Source organism: Oryza sativa, chromosome 4, assembly GCF_034140825.1.
Source record: "Oryza sativa Japonica Group chromosome 4, ASM3414082v1".
Classification (NCBI taxonomy): domain Eukaryota; kingdom Viridiplantae; phylum Streptophyta; class Magnoliopsida; order Poales; family Poaceae; genus Oryza; species Oryza sativa.
In genome coordinates, this window is record NC_089038.1 from 25,700,936 (window position 1) to 25,727,116 (window position 26,181).

At 41.9% G+C, this 26,181-nt stretch overlaps 3 protein-coding genes across 4 annotated transcripts; 2 read left to right on the top strand and 1 right to left on the bottom strand.

Moving 5' to 3' along the window:
* Positions 1–4,182: 4,182 nt before the first annotated feature.
* Positions 4,183–10,402, top strand: LOC4336333 (filament-like plant protein 7). 2 transcript variants are annotated; one of them, XM_015778271.3, is made up of 4 exons: positions 4,183–4,515; positions 7,344–9,169; positions 9,274–9,331; positions 9,726–10,402. In XM_015778271.3, the coding sequence occupies exons 2-4, from the start codon at positions 7,389–7,391 to the stop codon at positions 10,140–10,142; spliced, it is 2,256 nt and encodes a 751-aa protein (XP_015633757.1). In that variant the 5' UTR covers positions 4,183–4,515; positions 7,344–7,388; the 3' UTR covers positions 10,143–10,402. The 2 variants fall into 2 exon arrangements, with proteins under 2 accessions (XP_015633757.1, XP_015633755.1); XM_015778269.3 differs by lacking the exon at positions 4,183–4,515 and adding an exon at positions 6,401–6,734.
* A 3,951-nt stretch (positions 10,403–14,353) lies between these two features.
* LOC4336334 (uncharacterized protein At4g06744) lies at positions 14,354–16,155 on the top strand. The gene has a single exon (XM_015778126.3). It carries the CDS (start codon positions 14,517–14,519, stop codon positions 15,879–15,881), a length of 1,365 nt encoding a protein of 454 aa, XP_015633612.1. The 5' UTR covers positions 14,354–14,516; the 3' UTR covers positions 15,882–16,155.
* A 1,604-nt stretch (positions 16,156–17,759) lies between these two features.
* Positions 17,760–24,236, bottom strand: LOC4336335 (uncharacterized). Its single transcript, XM_015779743.3, has 4 exons — positions 23,830–24,236; positions 18,611–18,730; positions 18,320–18,350; positions 17,760–18,117 (listed from the first exon to the last, which is right to left on the bottom strand). The coding sequence occupies exons 1-4, from the start codon at positions 24,196–24,198 to the stop codon at positions 17,993–17,995; spliced, it is 645 nt and encodes a 214-aa protein (XP_015635229.1). The 5' UTR covers positions 24,199–24,236; the 3' UTR covers positions 17,760–17,992.
* Positions 24,237–26,181: the final 1,945 nt, after the last annotated feature.

The following is a 26,181-nucleotide window of genomic DNA, read 5'->3' on the forward strand; positions in this document are numbered from 1 at the left end:
CAAACACTTCAGAATTTTCTTCCTGCTTTGTTTTTAGGGGCTTTGGAATCATAGACATGATGTTGTGTTCCGGGGTCTTCCCAATTCTCAGACTAGGTTAGTTGTCAAATGTATTGAAGATGCTACTCTGTGGGCTGAGCGTCTTCGCAGGGAAGACAGATCGGTAGTTACCGATTGGAAAAATCTTCTCTCTTCCTCTATTCGTTCTCTCTAATTATGTAATCTCTATGTGATATAACCTTCCTTTTTACTCAATATAATTCAGGTGGGGAATCTCTTTCCCCCGGTGTTATTTCAAAAAAAAAAAGAAGATTGGCGCTCTTTGCGTCCAAGTCTTGAAGATGCGTGCCCATACCAGATCATTCCTACTACAGCTATGACCATCCCAAGCGCAACTTGAAAATTCATGTCTTAGCACAAGGATAGTCTTCATGTGTCCCAGAACTTGAAATGAGACGGCTGTGAATCTTCTAATGCATATTTACTGGCTTATCCCAAGTTCGAAGTTCCCAACTATGTAAAACAGTGAAAATATTTATGCTAAGCGTAAAACAACTGCTGCTGAACAGATCACATTGCTTGCTTCCACAACCTTGACTGTTTACATGGTTAAGAGCCATCCATGCTGACCTTTTGAAATTAGGAATTTTAGCTTCATACAATTTTAGGTGACAATTTGATTTCTGTGAGGTAATAGGATGCATAATTTAAGCATTCACTACTGAAATTTATATTTTTCTTGCATTTGGGTCTAAGAAATATATAGGTTCCCCATATTTCACTTCTATATTTAAAAGTATTTAAGTATTTCAGCTGGAAGGCATGTAAAACAGGATAGGATAGGTGAAACAGTACTTCCATTTTTTTTCAGATGGAGTGCGAGAGATTTTAAAGTAAATTAGTTATTCAGGATGAATAACACTTACCATCACCACCACATTATAATCAAAAGCATCAATTCTGCTGTTGGTCATCCAAAAGTCCACAAAATGTCCAAATACTAGCAATGAAACCCAGTTGTTGCCTACCACGTCTTCGGGTCTTGGACAAAAGTTACACCTACGCCCATCCTCATTAGGCCAGGTATTCACGGATACCCAAATCCTTGGGCAAATTGCCATCCCTACTTTGGTCCAAAGACATGCTCTTTTGTCATTAAAGTTTAAGACTCATAAAAAAAAGAACACAATGAAATTAAAGCACATGAATGGCCCGGATTAAAAGGGTAAACCATATTAGGGTACCCACAATGGTTATTTATAGGCTCTCTACAAGAGATACATGTCAACATATTTTTCTACTTGGAAGAGATTAAATGAAGAGAGAGAGCAAAGCTATCTACTAACCTGGAGATAGTCTATAGAGAAAAACGAGGCAATGGATTAGAGAGCTATAGATACCCATGTAGACATACTATTAAAGTGGTTTATTATTAATCTAGTCTATTGATGAGATGTACATGTTTTATAGATAGCACCTTACTTTACCATTGCGGGTGCTCTTAGAGCAGGTACAATAGCAGGCTATAAGCCAGCTGCAAACATATTTTAAGGAGATAAATAAGGTGAGAGAAGAGCAGCGGGCTACAGATTTGTAGCCAGCTGTAGCACGGGCTCCAAGACGCAATGTGTGTATGACAGGTGGGACCAGATATTAATAGTATAGTATGTAACTATTGTATGAATGAGCTACTAGATTGGCTATAGATAAATTAGAGCTAGTGGTTGGCTATACTATTAAACTTGCTCTTAGCAAGGAGGGTTCACATCCTCTACCATTACAAGCACTGATGTATGGGGGCAATTAGAGGTTGGGACCCGCGTACCAGTGACTGTAATGATAGTAACATTATGGTAGAGGATCCTTATCCTAGCAAGGGGTATTTCCCTCCGTAGAAAAATTGAACCGGATCCAACCCATCCTATCCGCATGACCACGATCTCGATGGATTGATCGCTCCATCGTCAGCCTGTATCAAGCCACATCTCATCGACATGCCGATAACCCCCTTCATCTGCTAGTCATGATGCCCCGGATTCCTTCGCCCCGCCCCTTCCATGCTTATTCGGTTCATAGGATTTTCAAATGAAAGGAATAGGAAAAGGTAAAGAGTTAGGGCAAGTACTATAATGCTTCATATGTTGCCCCTACAAGTGCCACATTGGATTGAGTGATGAGGTGGAGGAGAAAAGTGAAGAAAGAGATGATGAGCCACCCCTAAATCAAGAAGCAAACTCCACACAAATTTTAAAAAGGATATGAGAGTATTAAATATATTGGTATTTGTGAACTAGAGGTGATACATTGTATGGGTTGCCTCTTGCTTCATGAGTGAATAAAATAGATAAATTTGGAGGTAGTAGTCACATCTACCATAGCACTTGCCCTTAAGATGTCAAATGTACACAGAGGTGGTTGGCATTTATAGCACCTACTTGTCACAATTGATTTTGGACATATTTACCGTAAACCACGACAAAAGTATTGATGTTGCCGATTGCTTTGGTTAGAATTAGGGTGTGCTTAGTTCGCGAAAAGAAAATTTTTGGGTGTCACATCGGACGTTTGACCGGATGTCGGAAGGGGTTTTTAGACACGAATGAAAAAAAGCTAATTTAATAACTCGCCTAGAAACCGCGGGACGAGTTTATTAAGCTTAATTAATCCGTCATTAGTACATATGGGTTACTATAGCACTTATGGCTAACCATGTACTAATTAGACACAAAAGATTTGCTTCGTGATTTTCATGCAAAAGGTGTAATTAGTTATTTTTATCTATATTTAATGCTTTATGTATATATCTAAATATTCGATGTAATTTTTTGGGAAAAAAAATTTAGGAACTAAACCAGGTCTGTTTGAGAGAGACATCCAAGAGACTTACTCAGAAGAGATTTTTTGTAATTCTTTTCGGTACTCCGTAAGATCGTAGAAATAAATGTGGATTTTTATACAGAAAAGCGTAAAAGCGCAGATGTCAGATGAAGGGCACAGTGAACCACTCTCAAACTCATCGATAGTTCACCATATCTAGAGCAATCACACCACTCGCCAGTGGATACAAGTAGGGAAAGAAAATGCACCCACGAGTGTACGTAATCTGGTCCAATGATTAACGGTGTTGGACAAGTGTTTGACTATTGCAGCATTCCCTAATTAAGGATCGACTTGGGCCTACACGATGTATTGAGAGATAGAAAAACAATGGCATTTTGATGCAAATCTTGTGGCATAACGAAAATTTATTAATTTACGGAAATTTATCGCAAGACAATGGGGGAAGGTTCTTAGCTGCGGTGGCACATCCATCCCCATCCTCCATCCTCTCTCTACGTACTACCCAACACTCACGTAGCTTAGGCGCGTTCCTTTCCTGGTTCCTATCCAAGACTTCAAAACGGCAATTACGATTCAGCAGATAGGCCGCAGCATTCGTGCCCCACGTACTCCCTACCGGCACGTACGTACCAGCGCGCAAGTCGACAGATCAGCATCTCGCGAAAGCGATCGATCGATCGAGCGTGGCGCACGGAGGTGAGAATATCGCGCGCGGCGAACGAGCTGCGAGGCCCCCCCGGCAACAGCAGCGGCCTCCCCCCACATTCGCGGCCGCGGGACTTGTCTGTCCCGGTTGGCAGTGGCAGCAACAGCCCAACCGTTTTGCTTGCTACCTACGGAGAGTAGTCCTCCATCAGTTAAAAAAAACAAATATACTTCCTCCGTTTCACAATGTAAGTCATTCTAACATTTTTCATATTCATATTAATATTAATGAATCTAGATATATATTTTCTAACATTTCCCACATTTATATTGATGTCAATATGAATGTAAAAAATGTTAGAATGACTTACATTGTGAAACGGAGAGAGTAGTATTGAATATGACATATTCTAAAACAATGAATTTGGACAGAGGTATAGTAGTACTAGCATGTGTTATATCCAGTACTAGGTTGTGTTTTTATAGGACGGAGGGAGTACGTACTACGTAGGCTGTGTTTAGATCCAAACTTTCAACTTTTTCTATCACATCAATTTATCATACACACAACTTTTCAGTCACATCGTACCAATTTCAACCCAAACTTTTAACTTTAAAAGGAAAAACACAGCCGTACAGTACACGCTCTTCACTTCTCTGCTTCGATTTCGATCAATCGGACTCCGAGCCGACCACCACGTCGCCTCGCGAAAGGCACCTCCGCTCTGTAGCGTTGACGATCAATGGCAGCTGTGCCCAGGGCTAGGCTAGGCTGCTAGAAGTAAAGGCGACCAACAGCAACAGACAGCAGCCGCCCAGATTGCACACTCTCTACTCCTCGTACCAACCATCCAAATGGACACAAGAATATAGAGTGCCATGGCTCGTTAGCGAGCGTTGCGAGCTAATTAACCGTACGTGCGATTGCCGGGAGAGAAGCCAGCCGCTGGCCTTCGCTGCGGCGCGCGCGGTGTGGCAACGACGAGCAAGCAAGGGGGCAGGTCATGGCTTTGTCCTTGAACTGAGAAGGTGAGTGCTCTTGCATGCTCTTCTTTTGAGTGACGCAAACTGCTTGGTTTCTTTGAGTAATCAGTTGGATCTTGGTTCATGAGGCTTTGCTGATTCAAACAGAACATGTTTTAAGACTGGTCTCGCAGAGGAGAAAGTCTGGTGGCGCCACATGCATGTTTGATCGCCGCGTTCTATTTTTTTTTTTTAAAACAACACGCATGCATGTGCCGGAAGAATTAACTTGTTTGGAGTCCGTCCTTGAGAATTTCAGAATGAGATCACTCTTTACGAGTACTAGCAGTTTCGATGTCGGTATATGGAATTCACATGACTGGCCGATGGCCTGATGCGCTTTGATGTTCATCTTTGCACCTCAAAACTAGTTGGTCGATCGTCAGTTCGTCACTCGTTTAGTTTTACGCAATTATGCGGGTCTTTCAGATGACAATGCTACTAGTACTTCCTCATTAATTCAGTATCACACTCTTTAGTCCCTTACTTTGCACTTAAGATTTTTTTTAATAAAAGAAAACCCTGATCATGTTCGGAGTGGACGAATGGTGTTTGTTGTTTGGTCTGATGACCTCATGTGTCAAGCTAATAATTTGTTCATATCCAGCAATAGTTTTTTTCTATCATGCCCCCAAGTAGACCAGTACATTTCATACTCCTTGGTTCTGTTTGGTGAAGCTTGTAGCAGTTTATTTCAAAATCTTTAGTCACCCAAAATTTTTACCTACATTGTGAGGAAAACTCAGCTTTTCCAGATACTGCTATGTTAAGCTCTTTCTGGATCAGGCCTTTGCATGTATCTCTCTCTCTTGACACAAAGGCTGAGCTGCTGAGGCTATGTTGTCTCCTGTGCTCTCCAAACCCGAAGCCAGACTAGTCCAGCACCATTGCGCTAACACACAAATACCCAACCGCAAAACCAGATATCCAGCATCTTATAACTAATCAAAACCGGTTACAATTGGTGCTTTGGTGGTTTTGACCCAGGTTTTGTCCTACGTGGCAGCTGAGTCAGCGTGGGACCCATGCGAGCCTCACATGTCAGGATGCCACGCCATCTCTCTCCCCTCCTTTCTCTCTCCCTCTCTCTCTCACTCTCACTCTCACTCTCACTCTTCTCTTCTCTTCTCTTCTAATTCACCGGTCATGCCGGTCGGCCGAAGCAGAAGCAAGAGCCACTGGTGGAGGGGCTAGGGGGGTTTCGTCGCCAGCGATGGCCTAGATGGAGTTGAGCGTTGGTGGTGGCGGTGTTCCGTGACCCGCCGCAGTGTTTTCGCATCGGGGTGCAGCAGATTGTGAGCACCACCTCTCGTCATCGCCTTCTCCTTCTTCCCCGCCACCGGCGTCGAACTCGCGTTGGAGGAGCGCGGCCTCATCGGAGACATGGCTGCCGCCATGAGGATTACAAACGCGAGGCAGCCGCCGTCGCCGCCGCTGCCTTTGCAGTCGACGTCATCACCCGTGCAGTTGCTCCCCCGCCGCCTGCGCCCACCGGTTGCCGCCCGTACAGCTGCTCCCTCGTCGGTGCCCGTGAAAAAGAGAGGAGAGAGGAAGAGAAGTGGAGAGGGGAGGAGAAGAAGAGGCTGACGCGTGGGGCTCACGTGGGTCCCTCACTGAGTCAGCTACCACATCAGATAAAACCGGAATCAAAACCGTCGAGAAACCTAATTTGCACTGGTTTTATAAGTTGGGGATACGTCATATCTGGTTTCGCGGTTTATGGACGATTTTATATCTTGATGACAAGTGTATGGTCTGAGCGTCCAAAACTGGACCCATCTTAATTTGCTTTGAGAAAACTAGGCCCAGCTTAATTTGTTCTTGGCCCAGGCCCCTTATTCTGGTCTCTTCCCCGAAACTGGGAAAAGGATCGAGCCCGAACGGCGAACACGGCCGAGAAAGATCCGGTCTTCCATATACCACAATCGTGAAGCAGAGAGCGAACTTTGCGCAGGCCACGGCGTCGACGGCGATGGGCTCCGAGGCGCCGCCTCCCGCGCGACGCGGTTATGCCGACGCCCCCCGCCGCTATGAGTCTCGTTGGCGGAGGGAGGAGGATGCGGTCCTCCTGGCTGCGGCGCCCGCGCGGGCGCGTACAGGCACCTGGCCGGTGCACGTCCCCCTCTCGCCGGGGCGTCCGGCCTGTAGTAGATTGGCGGCAGGATGCTTCTGGATGGGTCGACGGTGAGGCTCGCGTCGTCGCGTCTACGCCGAGTCACTTCCATGTGAGCAGCCAATTGGGTACCCATATGCTACAGTGTTTTCACTAGACCGCTTCTGCCGCTAGTATAGGGATCTGGACTTGCTCACTTGGTCCTATGTAGTTTGGATGGCATGGGATATTGGTTATTGAGATATATTTTTAGTAAGTTGTTAGTCGTAACTGTTAATTTTATTAAATTATTTCTATTCTTCACTTGGATTAGTTTGATATGCTGCATAACTCAATTGTACCAACCGGTGGTTTGCTATTTGTTTGTAGTTAATTGTTGTAGAATGGAGCATCTGTTAATTTTGACATAGTTTTTTTTTGTTACTCTGTTCAGTTTTCCGTTAAAAGATTCCATAAATTTTATGGCCCTGTTTATTAGTTCACACCAAACTTCCCCCAAACTTCCAACTTTCCATCACATCACATCACATCCAAAACTTTTCTACACACATAAACTCTAAACTTTTTTTTCCAAACCACCAACTTTCCCCAAACTTCTCCCCAATTTCAGGAATAATTTATTTATGACTGTTACTGTGTTTCAACTTTCAACGAACCACTTACTATAGTAGTACTACCTAACATCAGAGTCTAATAAGATTTGGTTTTCATGGTGTTTCAGAAGGTGCATGATAACGCGCCACACGTGAAACTATATTCATGAGGGATGACTGAAATGGAGGATTCCTTAAGATCCTGCACAGAGCAGCTACTCCGTGTTAGAGAAGAGAAAGAACGCCTTATCATCGAAGCAGCTGATAAGATCTCTTTGGAGCAGAAGAAAGTGTGGAGTCTGCAGCAGAAGTTAGAAGATGCAAATAAGCGGTTTGCAAAGGTCACCACTGAAAACTACAATCTTCGCAATATTGTCAACTCCAAGGATAAGGTGATCACTGAGCTGAGTGAGTCTGCAGCACTCCTGAACCAAAAGTTAATTGATGCCACAGCCAGACTTGAATTCACACACAAACAGTGTGGCTCTCTTCAGTATGAGGTGCGCATCCTTCAGAAGGAACTCGAGATTCGGAACAAAGAGCGGGAGTTTGACCTCAAATCAATTGATGCTGCCCAGAAGCATCAGCAGGAAAGCACCAAGAAGATTACTGCATTGGAAACTGAATGCCAGAGGCTGCGGACCATGGTCCAGAAGCGTCTTCCTGGGCCTGCGGCTTTGGCGAAAATGAAAGATGAGGTTGAGCGACGGGGCAGTAATTGTGTTGAGAACAGAAGGAGAAAGCCACGTTCATCTGCACAGTCATCACCGCAGGTGGTGACTCCAAGGCATCCTGTTTCTGAAGGTTACCTTGTCAAGATGCAGGAATTGGATGATGAAAACAGACACCTCAGGCAATTGTTGGCCAAGAAGGAGAATGACCTCCAGTTTGTGCAGTTGCAGTATGCAGATGAAGCATCGAAGCTGTCAGTAGTGCAAGGGCAGCTCAAGGAGTTGGTTGGTAGCCATGAACTGGATGACGACAACCGTCCTGAACCATGGGCAAATAGTTCTTTAGTTTCCAAAGGAGAGCATTTTAGAGTTGGGAAGCAACATGCATCTCACAGTAGGGGAAGAAGAATAGCAGGATCTGACATGCAGTTGCTTGTAGATATATCGGAGATAGAGAAGCTTGAAATGATTTCAAGGCCTTCAAGTGCGCCACATCAATGCGTGCCAGATGCTTCTGATACAGAGTCCAAAACTGCCCTGACAGAAACAGTTTGCCAAGATCGAATCCTTGAAGATGGTCTATCTGACAAGTATCCCGAGTGGATTCAAGATGTTTTGGAACTTATCATAAAGAAGCATCAAGTCCTTAAAATAAGCGTCGATATCATTATTGATGAAATAAGATCTGCATTGAGGACTGAGATTTCAGACAAAGGAAATGATGCTGCAAATGTGACATATGACCAGGCAGTAATAGACAGCATGGTGGCTACTCTTGTTGAAAGAGTGAGTTGCATGATCGAAAGATCTTCTGGAAACAATGTTCTGAGTTCTCAATCATTTTTGCATGAGAAATCTGAACTCACTTGTCATCTTGAGCACCTTATCTGTGTATGTAGTGATGTACTGGATGGAAAGGCCAATCTTCGAAAGTTCATCGAAGAAGTTTGCTTAACCCTCGAGTGGACAGTGAACCAATATATTTATTGTGTCGATGCTCTCGAAACTGTGGATTGCATCACAAATGATTTCGATGGAAATGTATCTCTTAGATCATTAAACATGCAGGAAAAACAACAAATGCAAAGCACAAATCCGAAAGTGGCTGTAGGAGTTCAACAAGAGGTACAGAAAGAACCGTTTCTGATCCCTGGTGACCCCGTAGAAAATCATTCTCAGGTTCAGTTTGTCACTTGTAAGCTTGATAAGGAACTGCTGGCTGTTAGGCAAGATCATGGTGATAATTGTCAAGAAAAGCAGTCAGTACATTATAAAGAAGAAAGGTAACTATTTCTGAGAACCATCAATCATGTAACTATTTTCAGCACTGTACACTATTATTGAGAATCATCCAACATAAATATGTAACATCTATTTTATGATACAGTGCTACGGCTGATGGGAGCATGCAATTGTTACCAGAAGAAGAGGGGAAACAACTAACAGTAATATCTTATGTCCTTCTAAACGTTCTTATGTTTTTTTGTTTGTAAATTAATACACATCTGAAATCTGATGTTTCAATTCACAAGTTGAACTTCACAACATTCCTTGTTTAGCTGAGCACCACAATGCCCATAGCTATCACTCAATCACTATCGCATGATTCCTTAGACATTTTATTTTTCTATTTTATACATATTCCATCAAATGTTCAAGGTGCAGTTTATGTAGCAAGTGTTGATTAAAGGCCTACTACTGAATAAATATAGTTGTACACTTGCATGACACTGGGCTATCCATTAGTGAGCTTTGAATAAGCGCAATAATTGTGAAGTATATTTTCTAGTCATTTTCATGTTGGTATGATGAGAACCATAATGGTTGCAACTCTTGCAGAATTCGGCAATATCCGCAGCAGCTGATAAACTTGCAGAGTGCCAAGAAACAATTACAAGCCTAAGCAAGAAACTGCAGGCGCTAAAATGTCCAGCAAATGCGGATGCTGTAGACAAAAGAAAGTCTGATAACTTGCACCTGTTAGTTGCAAATCAGAATTTTAGTTCTCCCCCATCCATAGAAGCAGCATGCAAGAAAGAGAACGATGAACGTGTTACAACTGAAAAGAACCTTCTACAGGAGCAAGATGTTGGCACTGGCCATAAAGTTGATAACAATGGTTCAACACAAATCGCTCCTCGTCCCGTGATCCCCAAGTCGCCACTAACCACTGTTTCTGTTGATATGAAGAAGAGGAAGAAAAAGAAGCAGGGTGGGAGCTTGCTGAGTAGACTCATCTTTGGGAAGAAGGCATAAAACAGCTCCTTGGCTGCTAGCCTGCTACGCTCCTCTGATTAAGTTGTTAGTGCATCCAGCAGTGCTGGAGCTTGTTCTTCTAAGTTATTCCGATCCCATGTCCAATAAGAGGGGGCAATGCTACGTAGCTAAAATATAATTTATCGGTTATGTCATATGTGTTGCGACGTGATCAACACTATATGTTTGTAAAATCCTGTTCCAGACATATGCATATGGTCTTATGATTGGTGGATTTATTATGGTACGGGGTACTAAAATTGTGCTGTGCTGTACTGATGTTGGATGGCTTTCCGAGAGGCACGGGCATTGCGGGTCGAATACGGAATACATATAGGTAGAGCCCTGGTTCGGCCCCATGCTGTGCATTCAAGTGTGCTGTACTTCCTTCCCATGACCTAAGCAAAAAGCTTGTAGCAACATGTGATCGATCGGTACCATGGTTTATGGTTAGGCTAGCTTAGCTGGTGCAACTTCATCTCACTCACCTTGGTCGTTGCATGCACATAAAGAACAAAGAAAAATATAGAACAAAATAGCGAGGAGGGTGGCTCTCAGGCTCTGTGCCGAAGTTCTATGAGCAAGCTACTACTAAGGGTGTGTTTAGTTCACGTCAAAATTAGAAGTTTGGTTGAAGTTGGAACAATGTAACGAAAAAGTTAGAAGTTTGTGTGTGTATAAAAGTTTTGATGTAATGAAAAAGTTGAAAGTTTGAAGAAAAAATTAGAAACTAAACCAGGCCACACCCTAAAAAGCGGATAGCGGGGCGGCAAATTCCTATGCGTAGCAGATAGCGGGTGATATTATGGATGCTTATATTTCAATAGAAAAATCATAAAAAAAACTAAAATATGTAAATTGTGTATATTCACTTTTTGTCAGACTATTTTACTCGTTAAAATTATAAATTGTAGATTAGTGTTTAATTTATATTTTGTTATAACATAGCCAAGTAAAAAAATATTTATTTTATAACATATACCAAATAATGGATGATATTTTTGCACATAGCCCCCGTAATATTCTCTTCGCTATTTTAATAGCGCAACACCATCGCGCTATCACTATTACGGCCAGCCGCTATTTAGTACTACACCCGTCTTAAAATAAAACTATTTTTTATTTACCTCCCAATCTCAATCAATCACAATAATTTTCTATTTAATTTCTTCACTTAATTCTTTTCTCTTTTTTTTTGATATTCCTATATTTTTCTTGATCAATCATAATCTTAGTTTCATTATTTTTTTAGATAATGGATTTTATTTAAACCGGCCTTTATATTCACAAAGTATACACACCAACTTTCATTATTTCTATCTATTTTTTTAATATCTGTGTCTAAATAAACAATACTTATAGCCGTACTCCTTCCGTTCCGTTTCGTAAGAAACCAATCTAGTACTGAACGTGGTATTTTAGTATTTTAGTACTATGAATTTAGACATATCTCCGGTTCTAAATTCGTTTTATTTTTTGGATGGAGAAAGTACTAGGAGTACCACGGTTACAAGTACAACTAGGAGTATAGCCTAATCTTACCGTACAGCGACACACCCACACTCTCCGAGACAATAGCAGTAGCCAGCAGCAAAAACACAATCGCCGCGACGGCGTACTCAAGGCTCACAGCGACAGCGCCCTGCCGCGCACGGCGCCTCTCAATCTCCCCCCACCCCACCTCCCCCCTTGCGCGAGGACGGTGCACATGCTTCGCTGCTGTTTGGGCGCGGTACGGGCACCGCGCGTATGTACGTGTACGTGCACGGCGGCACGGCGCGGTGCATATATACAACCCCCAATCCCGAGCAAGAGGCAACCCCACCAGCGACTGCGGCCGTGGCTGCGGTTAGTTGTGGCAGAGCCCGTGACCGATCGATCGCTCGGTCGCTGCTCCACCCGCGCGCTCGATTCGAGCACGAGCGCCTTTTTTTCCTTTTTGTTCTTTTGCGCGGCCCGCCGGAAGCGTCGGTTTGGCCGGACGCGGAGACTCACTCGATCAACCGATCGGTTTGGTTCGCAGCTAACGCCGATCGAGAGGACGACGACGACTACGGATTGCTATACGCGGACGGAATATGGATGCGCTAACTGTAGTCGAAGAAAAAAAAATAGTACGAGTATACCGTATACGTACTACGTAGTAGTGTCTTCCGAGCAGGGGAAGAAAGAAACCAAAGGGCGCGACAACTAGGCCGCGGAGGTAAAGCGCGAAAGGGCCTCCTCAACCACCGTACGTCGTAACCACCGCTCTAGGTCTCTAACCTCCGCGCTTATGCACGTAGCTAGCTGAGCCGACTTCACCGGTGGGAGTTTCGCTAACAACGTTTCACGTGTGCCCGATTGAAGTTAATGTGAAACGTTGATGATGCATAGCCTTGTTTAGCAGAACAGAGTTAATTAAATCATTGGACCCCCTGAAACCTGAACTAATTAAGTGGTAGTACTAAGTACATTAGGTGATTAGGAGGAATGGCGCGGCAAGCATAGCTGCTAGTAGAACGGATGTCGTTTTCTCTTCCTATCCTCATGCATACGTATTTTCAATGGTGCCGGCCATAGGATAACGCATTCGGCACCCGAATTGCCTAATCGCGACGACATTGTCTGTCCCCTTTGCTTACGACATTCCCGGTAAGATAGCCAGGGAGCTTGTATTTTTCTGGCACGACATTGGCGCATACGTACAATTATGGATGTAACATCTTGCGCGCCATCACGTGGTCCATCATCGTAGTTAGGCCACTGCATGCATAATAATGCAATCCGATACCATTGCATAGTAACAATATTTTTTTCTCTTGAAATAAAATATTTTATTGGCAGACACTCAAGAAGACAGTGAGCAGACGACATGGTTGAACTGTCAAATGCTACTAGTAACTGACTTGTCAGCTCGGCTGCGAAAAGGAAGCGTAATCCTGGATTAGGTAGGCCCGTCAAATCGATCACGGGCTGTAAGCTGGATGGCTCGCTGAACTAATCGGTGGAGTGCTAAAAGGGCCCGATGGTTGGACATTGCCATTTGCCAAGCAAGCACATTCCATTTCCACGGCGAGAAAGGGTACCACTACCAGTTCACGATTACGTACAGGTACCTTTCTGTTGCAAAGTCGAGAAATCAGGAGAAGCGGTGAAACAGTGCAAGGAATTAGCGGCAGTGAACGCTCATGTGGTTGGTCAAAAAAGTTAATATCAAAGCGAGTAAATGGTCATGTGCTAAAATAGCTTATCGATAGGGCAAATTTAAGCCTGAAGCTTCCATCAACGGATGAATTCAGTCGTACTACTACGAACCAACGAGCTTGGAAAGCTATATATTCAGGTGCGCCGATCGAGCGCCACGAAATTAAAAATTGTACTTGTTATCATATTCGATCGTACTACTACGAATTAAGAGCTCTCATGTTCTGTTCGCTGTTAATTAATCGTCTAATCATAAGTTCAGTGCTCGTATTTATTAATCAAGGACAGAATTCTGGCAGTTCCCTTCGGTCAGTTCGGACTTCCGACGTAGATGCATGGCCAAACCACATGCGATAAAAATGAAAGTAAAATCACATCCGTTCCGTGCAGAAACGTATAGGGGTCTAACGGCTAGCTTTATAAGGTGGTGGGCTAGACGACCTGGATTCAAAGCCCACCCCTTCTAATTACTTGATATTAGGTCATTCTCTAATATTCATATTTTTTTTACCCTTTGTGATGAGCACCTGCATCTCTGCACGTACATGTTACTTTCCCCATCCAAAAAAATAAAAGATTTTATCTATATGACTATATGAATATAATCCCTTGTATTTAGAGATAAAGATGTTGCTAGTACGTATGATGTAAATACTCACACGTGAGCTCTGCAATTATTTGGTGGAGTCCACGACTAGGTACCGATATGCTCACGTAGTATGATCCAACGAGCAACGAGACAAGGCCCCATCTTCTGAAACAATAGCCATATTCATCACTCATTCACTCTGTCACAGTGTGAGTGAATGGAATAATGGAGTGTCCCTGGGGAGTAAATGCTCAAAGTGAATCTGTGAAGGAGACTTGCACAGCGACCTGATGGATGATGATCGATCGAACCTTCCTGGGTAAAGTGGAACACGCAAATTGACGGCTAGCTAATAACCCAACAGCCTCCCATGCACGCCGATATTGCCGCCTTCGCGCCCCCCGTGTTTATATACTACAGGCGCCTGCGCGCCCTCAGGACCAAAGGCCGAAGCCGCTCGCGCGCGCTCACTCGATCGACCAGTCGCGCGCGCGACGAGAGGGAGAGCGACGCGGCGCCGAACCGGCTAGCTCTCGTAGGCACAAAAGCCCAAACACGTTGCTTCTGCAGTAGCTAGTGTGCCGTGCCCGTGATCGGAGATGGCAGGCTCGTTGTCTGCCGCGCTGTGCCTCACTCTCTTCTGCTTGCTGGGGGCATGCATTGCGCCCGGGGCGCGTGCTAACGGCCGGCACAGCCGGCGGGACCTCGACATCAACCTCGGCAACGGCAACGGCGGGGGCATCAGCATCGGCATAGGAGGAAGTGGTGGTGGTGGTGGTGGTGGCTCCAGTGGTGGCTCCAGCGGCGGCGGCGGCGATCTGCGGCCGTGCGACTTCGAGAACGAGCGGCTGTACAAGGCGTACAAGGTGATCCAGAAGTTCAGGAGGACGGTGACGTGCGACCCGCAGAACATCATCTCCTCCTGGAGCGGCGCCGACCTGTGCAGCACCTACAAGGGGTTCTTCTGCGAGCGGCCGCCCAACATCACCGACCGGACCATCGCCTCCGTCGACTTCAACGGCTACAACCTGCAGGCGTCGTCGCTGAAGGAGTTCGTGGACGCCCTCCCGGACCTGGCGCTGTTCCACGCCAACAGCAACAACTTCGGCGGCGCCGTGCCGGACCTCAGCCGGCTGCAGTACTTCTACGAGCTCGACCTGAGCAACAACAAGCTGTCGCCCGCCACGTTCCCGACGGACGTGCTCAAGCTGAAGAACGCCACCTTCGTCGACATCCGCTTCAACAGCTTCTACGGCGAGCTCCCCGGCGGCGTCTTCTGCTCGTTCCCGCAGGTGCAGGCCATCTTCGTCAACAACAACCAGTTCTCCGGCAGCCTGCCCGACAACATCGGCGACTCGCCGGTGAACTACCTCTCCCTCGCCAACAACAACTTCACGGGGGAGATCCCCAAGTCGATCGCGCGCATGGCCAACACGCTCTTCGAGGTGCTGTTCCTCAACAACAAGCTCAGCGGCTGCCTCCCCTACGAGCTCGGCCTGCTCGCCAAGGCCACCGTCATCGACGCCGGCACCAACCAGCTCACCGGCCCGATCCCGGCGTCGTTCGCGTGCCTGCGCAAGGTGGAGCAGCTCAACCTGGCGGACAACCTCCTCTACGGCGAGGTGCCCAACGCGCTGTGCGAGCTCGCCTTCTCGTGGTCGGGCCGCCTCAGGAACCTCACGCTCTCCAACAACTACTTCACGTCGCTCGGCTCCTGCTGCTGGGACCTGATCAAGGAGGGGAAGCTCAACGTCGACCGCAACTGCATCCCGTACGCGCCCAACCAGCGGTCGCACGACGAGTGCGCCGCCTTCTTCCACCGGACCAAGACCTCCGCGTGCCCCTGCAACACCTACGTGCCGTGTGGCCACAACAAGCACTCCGCCGCCGGCGCCGGCAGCGAGCAGGACACGGCGGCGGCGGAGGAGGACAAGTACAGGACTTACTCGGCGCTGCATCCATGAGCGCGAGAAGGAAGGGCAAAAGCACTGTGCTTCTCGTGAACGTGACACGATTATTGATTGATTCGGTTGCTCTTGGCTGGTTGTGTTAATTGATGTGTTGTGTCTACTTTTTTGTTACTTTTGTTTCCTTTCTCATCCACTGTTACGTACGGCCAACTTAGTTTCACATATATCTGCATGTTTAGGTAAGGTAATGGAGATTTTATTTTGATGAACCACAGAAGCTTGTAATAATTCAGATCACCATGAAAGATCAGCTTTAAATTTCCCTGCATTCGTCAACATCACTGCGCATGCAACTGCCAATATATAATCTTGAAAACATAATACCTCAATTTTTTAATGTGTGACACAGTTTACTTTATTTTATCTCAAACTTTTACTAACAATATAATATTTATTGAATAACGAGTATCCATAGATCTATTATGAAAAGCGCTTTAGACATCTAGCTATCTTAAGATGGCAGAAATTTTGTCAGCTGATAGGTGGAGTTGGCTTTCAATAGTTTGTTGACACGTGTTGTTTCACCTCTCTCTTAACTATCTGTCTAACTAGTATGTTTACCTCTTCGCATTAATATTACTAGAAGGACAGATAGTTAAGTGAATTTAAAAGTCGATTGTGTTATATATTAAAAAAAAGTAAATTACACATTAGATCACATTTGTTTACCAATGTTTCATGGACCAGGGGTAAGCAACACTTTTCACTTTGGACTAGTTCTTCCTCTCTAGACCAGCTCTTCCTCAGGCTCTCTTTAATTACCCTCTCTCTCTTCTCTAGTTCTCTCTCAGCTCACTGTACCACTGAAAAAGCCATGCCAATGATCTTGATCTTTCGAACCATTAGCGCTACGAGGAATGGCATATTGCAGGAGGTAAATAATCTTACTGCTGCACTCCATAGGTGCTGATCGTTGCTGCTTTCAATGAGGCAAAGGTAAGGGCCTGCTCAGTGCTCAATGGAGAGTTGAGCGCTCAGAGAGAGAGAGAGAGAGAGAGAGAGAGAGAGAGAGAGAGAGAGAGAGAGAGAGAGAGAGAGAGAGAGAGAGAGAGAGAGAGAGAGAGAGAGAGAGAGGAGGAATGCATGGGTCCAAGGTGAAACACTTTGCAAAAATTTATAGTCAAAAGTGAAAAATAGTGTCATGCCCCTAGTCCAAGCTACAATAATGGTGGTAATCAAATGTGGCCCATTGGGCAATTAATTCTACTAAATAAAACAAATGTAGTAGTACGCTATGACCCTCTTTGTTTAGGCTTATAAACCAACTTATAAGCTGAAAAGTCTAAACGTAAACAAACAAGTAGCGTTTTTGTTTGGCTTTTTTTAATGCCATAAGTCACTCTTACATTATTAAGCCAAAAACTAGGTTGGAGAAACTTTTTTTTTTTTGCTTATGTGAGATATATGTATTACTCTACTATTAAACTTAGACTTTTAAATCTATTGGCTTATAAATCATATAAACCAAAATACTGACTTAAAAGCCTAAAACAACACAAAGAGGACCTACATTCAGAACTAGTTACCATATTCACTCTAAAGGGTTTAAAATTATCATCTATTAAGAGAGAAAAATATGGACCACAAATTAGCAAGGACTAGCTAGAAAAAGACTCCATGTCAAGAATACCACTTAAAAGCCATCTAATTCACCTAAATATTAGTAACCAAGGGTGCATGTAGAAAATAATACATGAATAACTGAAGTTATGGTAAATAAAAAAGAATTATTCTTGTAAATGCATATGGCATATGATTAGCTAACTAAAACAGTGTGTAAATAAAAAAGTCCCCCTCCCCCCAACCCAACCAATATCCTGGCAATGGCCTCTGATGTACTAAATATCATCCAACATAATTGCTATCAGCCAATATCAAATTTGAATCCAACCATATAGCTAGCACATGCAGATTAACGGTACAGTACTCGAGTTACAAGCAAACATCAACGAAAAAACAACTGATAACTGAGAAGCATCATCAACGGTTTGATGCAGAGTGCACTTATTCTTAAGGGTACCATGGAAAATAGTTTAGCTAGCCAAGTAATAGGCTTATTCGTTGTTCCCTCTCCCAGCTTTTGGCATATGCAGTTTGAATCGAAATTACACAAAACCATGAGGCAGAGTCAGCTTCTTCGGCATCACAGGGTAATCTCCATTACTCAAGGCCTTCTTGCTTTTCTTAGAACTGGTATTCTTCTTTTCTCCCTTGTTGGATTTACTTCCTCCTGATTTCAAAATAATGGGTGAAAGGAAAACACTAGCTTCAGTACCTTGCACGTTGAACAGAATCAATTCAAATACAACTATGCAACTAATAAAGAGTAAGGTAAAATATTCTAAATCACATTATACAAAACCAAATCACAGCCTAGATCATGTTATTTATTTTGTAACAAGCTTCTAAAATTGTATGTTTAAAATTCATACCACTACGTTCGCCATAGGAATCCATTGTCCTCTGCAAATAAAATTATAAGATATATCAAGATTTTGTTTCTGCAAAAAAATTTTAGTACAGCACGTATACAATCATATAAAAAATGACCTAGATTGATTTTTTTTCATATACCTTACTGTATTATAAAAAAGTGACAATTTGAGATTACAACTTACTTTTAGTTTTCACACTTTTGTTCCAGCAAATCCCAAACATCAAATATTGTGCTAAATTAGACTACATATATAATAGGTATTAGCACAAAATAGTTGGCCACCTACCTTCTTCTGTAGCTTTTGTCCTTTGAACATATCTGTCCCGTTGACTAGGGTTGTTTTCAAAAATAGTTTAACGTCTGACCTGGACCGTAACTGTTTTTTGTATTTCTGATGATAGTAGAACTGCAACAAAAGGTATTACGAAATCACAATTCATATATTGTAAGGAAGACTTCATGGTCTAGAACATCGACTTAAAAAACCAAAAAAAAACACGAGATGATCTTGTCCATGGACAACACTAAGCAACATCTATCAAAAGAGATTTGAGATAATTGAAAAGTCAAAGCCAAGTAAACAAATGCACATGATGAAATGATGTGTAGCATGCGATACTTGTTTGTCATGGGAATACTGAAAAGAAAAAAAACAAAGAGACAAGCTTGCTTTAAAAAATGGAACCTTTTCTTGTAATGCGCCCAGCTATTTGTGTGGGGATACCATATGGCAATTAGGATATACTTGTATCTGAATAATGAAACATATGCACCTTAGTCAATCCATTTCAAATGTTAGAAGCCAACGCGCTATTTGAGTTTATACTTATTTCATATAGGTTTTTCAATAGCTAACTTTCCACATCTAGGTTAAATCAATCCAATGCATATAATTTCATATCTTTCCAAGATATATTATTCATGTGAGAAGCATAAATAACTTGTTCATGCGAAAGGAGTAGTTATTTTAGTGGCCTTGGCACATGTACTGGGATCACTATAGAAAAATATTACATGGAAGGATATAATTTTTTTTGAAGGAATACCAAGATTTTAGTGGATATGAGTTTAGACAATATACTTGTGGACAACTTAAGTCAAAATCGTTGATAACCATGGATGTGACACAAAATAGAAAGAACCTAACCTTCAAGGTTACCTTTTATAATTAAAACTCTATTAGGGTTATGCAAATCCGTAACCTACCATTGCCACTGTATATTTTTTTTATAGCTATGACAAGAGGATGAATTGAACATGCAAGTTTGCTTAATCCGTAACTCCATCTAATGCGGCATTATACTTTCTCGGGGCTTAGGTCAATTCCTCAACCACTTGATTCCCAGTACGGAACCCATGTATAATGGTGTGATAAACCCACATGACCCACTTCCAGGTCATACATGGGATCGGTTCCTGAAATGGTAAGTCATGAGGCAACTTCCGTTACCAGCTTCTAAAAAGGGTTGGGAATCAATACACTAATTAAGCTTGATCCATATGCATGTAAAGGTCGTTTAGGCTTGTAGATTTAATGGTTGACAACCAACAAACATATGATTAGACCAGACAATGTTGAATGCAAATACATTACAATTACAAGGATTCAACTCATGATAAAACTCGTGTAAAGGAATTAGGCATGCCATCGATTATGTATGAAAACTCATGCATGCCCATTTTCCCATGAAAAAACTCATAACTAATGAGAAACCAACAATACCTATAGTAGTAAGAAACTAGAGATTAATCAAACCGTGATCTCATTATCATCAATGATGTCATCAAGGCAGACAAAATCAACCTTTACGTCCCCACGTTCTAGATGTGCGAGAAGGGATCCATTGAAATGGATCCGACTAGGTACATCCGACTCTACAGAGATGGAGCGTCACCTAAAGTCAAGTGTTTGGTTATCGACAAAAAGCTAGCTCGTGATACTTCTTTTGAATCTGGGTAGATGGTGGGCCAATAGTGCTTGTTTAGTTCAACATCACCAATAGTTGGAACATCCAAGGTTCGATGTGGATTCTGAGCCAATGCCTCGAACGCGGATATAGTTGGCCGAGTTTTCTAGTCTAATTTGCAACATGTCATTTGTCCAATGACTTTTGCTGTTGGCCAGCTTTCCTTAACCTAATAATGCATTGTTACATGGAATCTTGGTGGCATGATTATCATAGAACTATTCTTCACGTTAAATCTCCAATATAATTCACAAGCTCTATCCTAAAATTTCAACATTATCGAATCCTTATTGAAGGAGTGTATTGGTGTTAAGCCACAAGAGTATGACCATAATTGGTTGGTCCATACAATATTAGCAATCAAGCTTGATTCCCTTCTTGAAGGTTTTGCAACGGGAGAACTAATGGCGATCCTTAAATTTCCATGGCATCGGATCTCTTGTCATCGTCTTTGTTCATTCTTTTGAAAAGAAACTATTGCACAATAAATTTAACATAGATTATTTTCCCCAAGACACTAATCTAATAGGCATGATACTTTTGATAGTTATGTTGACTTAAGATTTTCTTTATCCCTTATTTTTGCTAGTGTGATGACTATGTTCATCCCTAGCTATTGGAAACATGGAGTTACCACATCCATGATCAGTAAAAAAGAGAAAGAATGTATCATCTTTCACCAAATTAACAACCATTAATTAAAAAAGCCTCTACATTCTTGCACTGATTGTCATAGAGCAGATATGTAAGACTTGACCCTCCAAATTATGATCTTTAGTGCTCCTTATATCGAACTAAAACCTCCTCTACCATATTATCTCCAACTAATTGTTGAATATTATGTGAATTTATAGTGTAAACATGACCGTGACTTGCTTCACATTGTGATATTGTTTTTGAGGCTATATTCCGATACTCCATTTTTTATTTTAGTAGTTCTAATATCATTTTTTTTATGGTTCTACCATTTTTATTTCCTTTTTTAGGAAAAAAAAAGGTCAGCAAAATGGTATTTTTCTGACCATTTTCATCGTTTCTTCGTGGGCAAACAAGGCTTGTAATGGCGAAACACACATGCATACATGTTAGGTATAAAAGGGTTAACCATTGTCACCATAACCTTATTTTTTTATGTATATTGGGCTTGTGTGTCGGCCTCTAGTCCTTAAGCCCTTGAACTTTGACCTCGCCAACCACCGCCTACATAGGCACACCCAACTATGTCCTGCCGCTAGTATGCACATGTTTTGCTCGAGATTGACTTCCTCTAGAGCTCCCATTGGACCACCCCCAATGCCACCAGATTTGATTTCTTCCTTATCTTTCTTGAATCTTCATTATCATGCTATATGTGAATTCAACGACTCCGGTAATGTCTACATCCATATCAGAAGCCCATTTCCCTTGAGCAAGAGCTTGGCTTGGTGGACTTGATGATTGATGGCAATGACAAACTGTATGAAGACATGTGCTCTGGAGTTATATAGATATGCGCTTTGTCGATGTAGGCGTCAACATTAATTAGCACCACAGGCTTTAGCTGCCAACCGCAGCATGTAATGACCCATGATGGAGTTTCTACCCAAATAGCTCGGTTAACTTTTTCTAATATTTTTGGTAACCAATATTTAACTATTTTCTTTTAAACACAAGAAAAAAAATTGCAGCTCCAAAGTAGGCACTTAGGAGTTACGTACTACTTTTTATTTAGAGGGAATGCAAGGTTATGGGATCTTGTCCCTCATCTCTGTTCGGTATCCCCTAAATCATCGACGCCGGAGGATCAGTACCACCTCCTCTATGTTTGAGCTTGAGCTCTACCACCACCTCATTGACTTAGCCTGGCGGATGCGATGAAGCCGAAGCATAACCTCTCTAGATCGATGGCAACCATCTGGCGATAGAGAAGAGTTACCGACGTCCTTTCTACTTGATCACCTCCTCCACTCTGTGGCGATTGTGATGGAGCCAGAGCTAGAGCTCGAACTCTCTCCACCATGGGCATAAATCTAGTTGAGCTTGGGGAGGAGAGATACTATGATGACACAAGAATCGACAAGGCTAGCGACAATCATACGGACACATGAGGCTCGATTTGAAGGAGTCGTCATGGTCCTGTGGGCTAGTGAGGAGCTCAAGCTCACCGAGGTGGGATGGCCCTACGACCTAGAGCCAGCATCTTCGCTATTGTCCAAGGAGAGAGGGGTAATAGAGGAGAGCGTCTGAAAGCCCCAGCCTCCAATGTCGTTGTCCCGCAAAGACCACACCCCTACCTTCGCCATCGCTGCTCGATTTGTATTGGTTGGTATCACCTAATACCCCACAGGTATGACCTAATAACTACGGGTGTCAGATCTGATAAGAGGTAAGTCAAATCTGATGCTTACCTAGTATCATCCCGTTCGAATGGGATCCCATACAATAGCTATCCTCTTGTTCAGTGGTATAGGGAGGGGGTGGTGTCAATGACTAATGAGGACTATTACCCTTCCTTACACCTGTAGAACATATCTATGCATATAGTTTCTGTCTTAAAGAAGACTTTGATCTAATTCTACGACAATTTACTCAATTACTTAAGAACATAATATATTTTTGAGGGAAGCACATAATACATTATGAAGTTCCTAGTTATGAAAATACATAAATTAATTTACACCAATACCACTATCATAACAACTTTTCAATTTGAATAAAATTGACTGTGTAAAACTACTCTTTGTTCTATAAACGGAAAGTACTAATGATCCCCTCTATTTCTCCACACCTAGTACTTTCTGCGCAAAGATTCCCATTACTGACTATAATCAAAGATAGTAACAAATGCAATTATCAAAACATCCAAATATTTATCACAAATAGGAACTATAATGTAACAGATGACCCCTCCTACATGTATTTCTATATGTACCTAGTTAGCATGCCGCTTAATTCATATAAAACATAACCAATATATTTTAAATGGTTTTAATAATATTCAACCAAATCGATCGTTTTATTTTGGAAATAGTATGGATTAGTCGCTACTCTATGCCATCGGATTGTCCTGTTTTATAGTAAATGCATTCATCTTCTAATGTACAACTTGTAGATACTGATAAAATTGTATTAATAGTATAAATGATTACATTATCGTGTGGTGAAAATATCCATTTCATATATTTTTTACATGATAACACAAGAAAGCTTTAATTTCTTTCAAGCGTGCTTTGTTAGATATTATAAATGTGATGATATGTCAAGATTGAATTAGATGTACATAATATTCATCAATATATTGACAAACAAATGGAAGTTATTTACAAGTCAACAAAACAAGAAAAAACTAATTGATAGTATGTCATAATATTTTGAAAGAAAAAGTAAGAAGCCTAAATACTATTGCTTAAAATAAATCTAGTAGATCTTGAAATAAAACGCAAACACCTTATTCAAAAGTGTATCAATCCTCACTATTCTAGATATATCAAAAATATATATAAAAAAGCAAAGCATATGTAACAAATTTAATAAAGAAATGTAAGATTGCACCACTAACCCAATCTTTATGTCCATCATCCCTTATTTGAAGGAACACTGTCCAGTCCCCATCTTTGTAGTTATCGAGTTGTTTCATCCATTGAGGAACCGGAACCTCTTCTTTACTCGAATCCACTTTTTGGTGAAAAGCCACCTCTTGCCTGAAGGGAATGGAGTTCAAAGGTACAATATCCAAAGGTTGATTATTGCCAAGCTTATCTGGACCTTGAAGATTCAACATGGATGACATATCAGACATATTTTCCTCTTCCTCTAAATCTGCATCAATCACTATAGGAGGAATGTCATCCAGAGTCGCCTCTGAGTCAGAACTTGAATATTCAGAACCACTCATTGGAGCTACGCCCTTTGAAGCGTTATTACTCATAGAGAGAGAGAGAGAGAGAGAGAGGAAAGTAGTATAAAGGGGATAGCCTTAAACAACTTGTCAAATATATAATACTAACACAAAAGGGTCCAAAATAGATGTTGTCGTGTGTGAATACGTCCTGGTTGCCCTGAACATTTACAGCTCATGCTTCCAACTGGAATTGGTGGCATACTGTAGTAATGACAAAATAAAGTGTATCGCTTTAACTGATACATATCTTCCTCCATACAAGGATTCAACATTTAATGCGATATATATTTCTTCAATATATGGGCGTATCATTTAATTCTACATATATACATCTTTCATTTGCACAATTTAATTCTACCTATATTTTGCTTCTTATTTGAAGATACCATTTAATGTGATACTTTTTTAACAGATACACATATCTTCCTCTGTAGCACAAGGCTGGATCATTAAAATTTAATGTGACAGATATTTTGATCCATTTATGGCTGTGTCATTTAATACAATACATTTTTTCTTCCTTGTATGGGTGCACCAATTATTTGTGACAAATATTTTGTTCGTATATTCACATATCATTCAATACGATACGCATTTTTTTTCTTACAAGGATGTACCTTCAAGAAATACATGCTTTCTTCCTCGTCTGGTTCTGCTGTTTGTTGCAATACACGTCCTCTAACAGATGCCTGTATTTACAAAGACATTTGTCCCACCAACTAGAGGGAAAAAACAACGTACCTCATGACAAGCATGCATCTGTGGTCCACATGCATAATTACAATATTATAATTCTTTATATCTTTGCCCTTTTTTGGATGTCCTTCCATTTTCTTATTTTGAATGTACATCTACATAAGGATAGTGTGAATAATCCAGAGTAGTAACATTCTCCAATGCTTTATTAGCTATGTACCAAATGAATGGCACACCTAGGAATGTGTTCCAAGCTGTATAATTTTTTGGATGAATGTACACCGCAAGTAATAGGAAAACTTTGAAGCACTTTGTTTTTCTTTTCTATTTTAGCAGAACAATTGGCTTTTCTAAGAAGCAACCAATAAATTGGTTAGCCCCACCTTACCATGGTCACCTTCGCATCCAAATAGGTCATGGTTGTAGCATGTTACACATAGGGTTTAATTACTGGTAGTTACCACGAAAACTAGGCTTACCATCGAGCTTTAGTAGCGGAAACGACCAGTAAGGTTTGGCAAAATTTATTTAAATTCATTTCTTTTTCCAAAGAGAGGAAATTAAAAATAAAATCATATAAGTAGTATAGTGCTATCTGGTGAAACATTTATGAAATATATGAAGTTAACTTTATATTTTGTACCCAACCCAAGTTGAAAATAAAAAAAAGAAAAATAAGCAAATGGGCTAGGCTAATAGTGAGTGCTATTCACAAAACCTATCTTAGAGAGCCGATCGTGATTTCTACTATGTTTCAGTTTCCAAAATACAAAAATGGTCACACGAAATTGCATGCTTGATTGCTTTATTCTTTTACATCTTCTGAATTTGCCCTACTTTTTCTAGAATTATCTATGATTTACCTGAATTTTTGAAACTTTTTCTCACTTTTCGGGTTTCCCAAGAATAATGTTTGTCCCCCTGAGTTTGAATTTTTGAATTCAATTTTTTTTAATATGAATTTTATCAGGGTTATGGATACCACATACCTAATAGTAGTTGACTAAATCTCGGCAGGACCCACCACATACTATGTCTTATACGGAAACAATCTTCGGATATAGGAGGAGTTCCGCACAAGGAAGGATGAATAGAGTTCTACATGGAAACGACAAGAACTACTCAGATTGTATCCATATTGGTTTTCCTAGTTCTACTTGGACAAGGGGACACCTATGGGTATAAATACAAGGCTCCATAGGAGGAGAGGGGACACGAAACAATAGATCAAGACATAAGATCAACATACAAGCCAACATACGCCAAAACAAGACGCCGGATATCGACTTCAGAGATAAGTATGGCTAGTCCCCT

Excerpts from the sequence above, each read along its gene's own strand:
- LOC4336334 (XM_015778126.3), top strand. The coding sequence starts at position 14,517 with ATGGCAGGCTCGTTGTCTGCCGCGCTGTGCCTCACTCTCTTCTGCTTG.
- LOC4336333 (XM_015778271.3), top strand. The coding sequence starts at position 7,389 with ATGACTGAAATGGAGGATTCCTTAAGATCCTGCACAGAGCAGCTACTC. Across the intron at positions 9,170-9,273 it reads GTACATTATAAAGAAGAAAG|TGCTACGGCTGATGGGAGCA; the intron begins GTAACTATTTCT and ends TTTATGATACAG. Across the intron at positions 9,332-9,725 it reads AAGAGGGGAAACAACTAACA|AATTCGGCAATATCCGCAGC; the intron begins GTAATATCTTAT and ends CAACTCTTGCAG.
- LOC4336335 (XM_015779743.3), bottom strand. The coding sequence starts at position 24,198 with ATGAGTAATAACGCTTCAAAGGGCGTAGCTCCAATGAGTGGTTCTGAA. Across the intron at positions 18,731-23,829 it reads ATGATGGACATAAAGATTGG|TTCTACTATCATCAGAAATA; the intron begins GTTAGTGGTGCA and ends CTTTTGTTGCAG. Across the intron at positions 18,118-18,319 it reads TTCCTATGGCGAACGTAGTG|GAGGAAGTAAATCCAACAAG; the intron begins GTATGAATTTTA and ends TTTTGAAATCAG.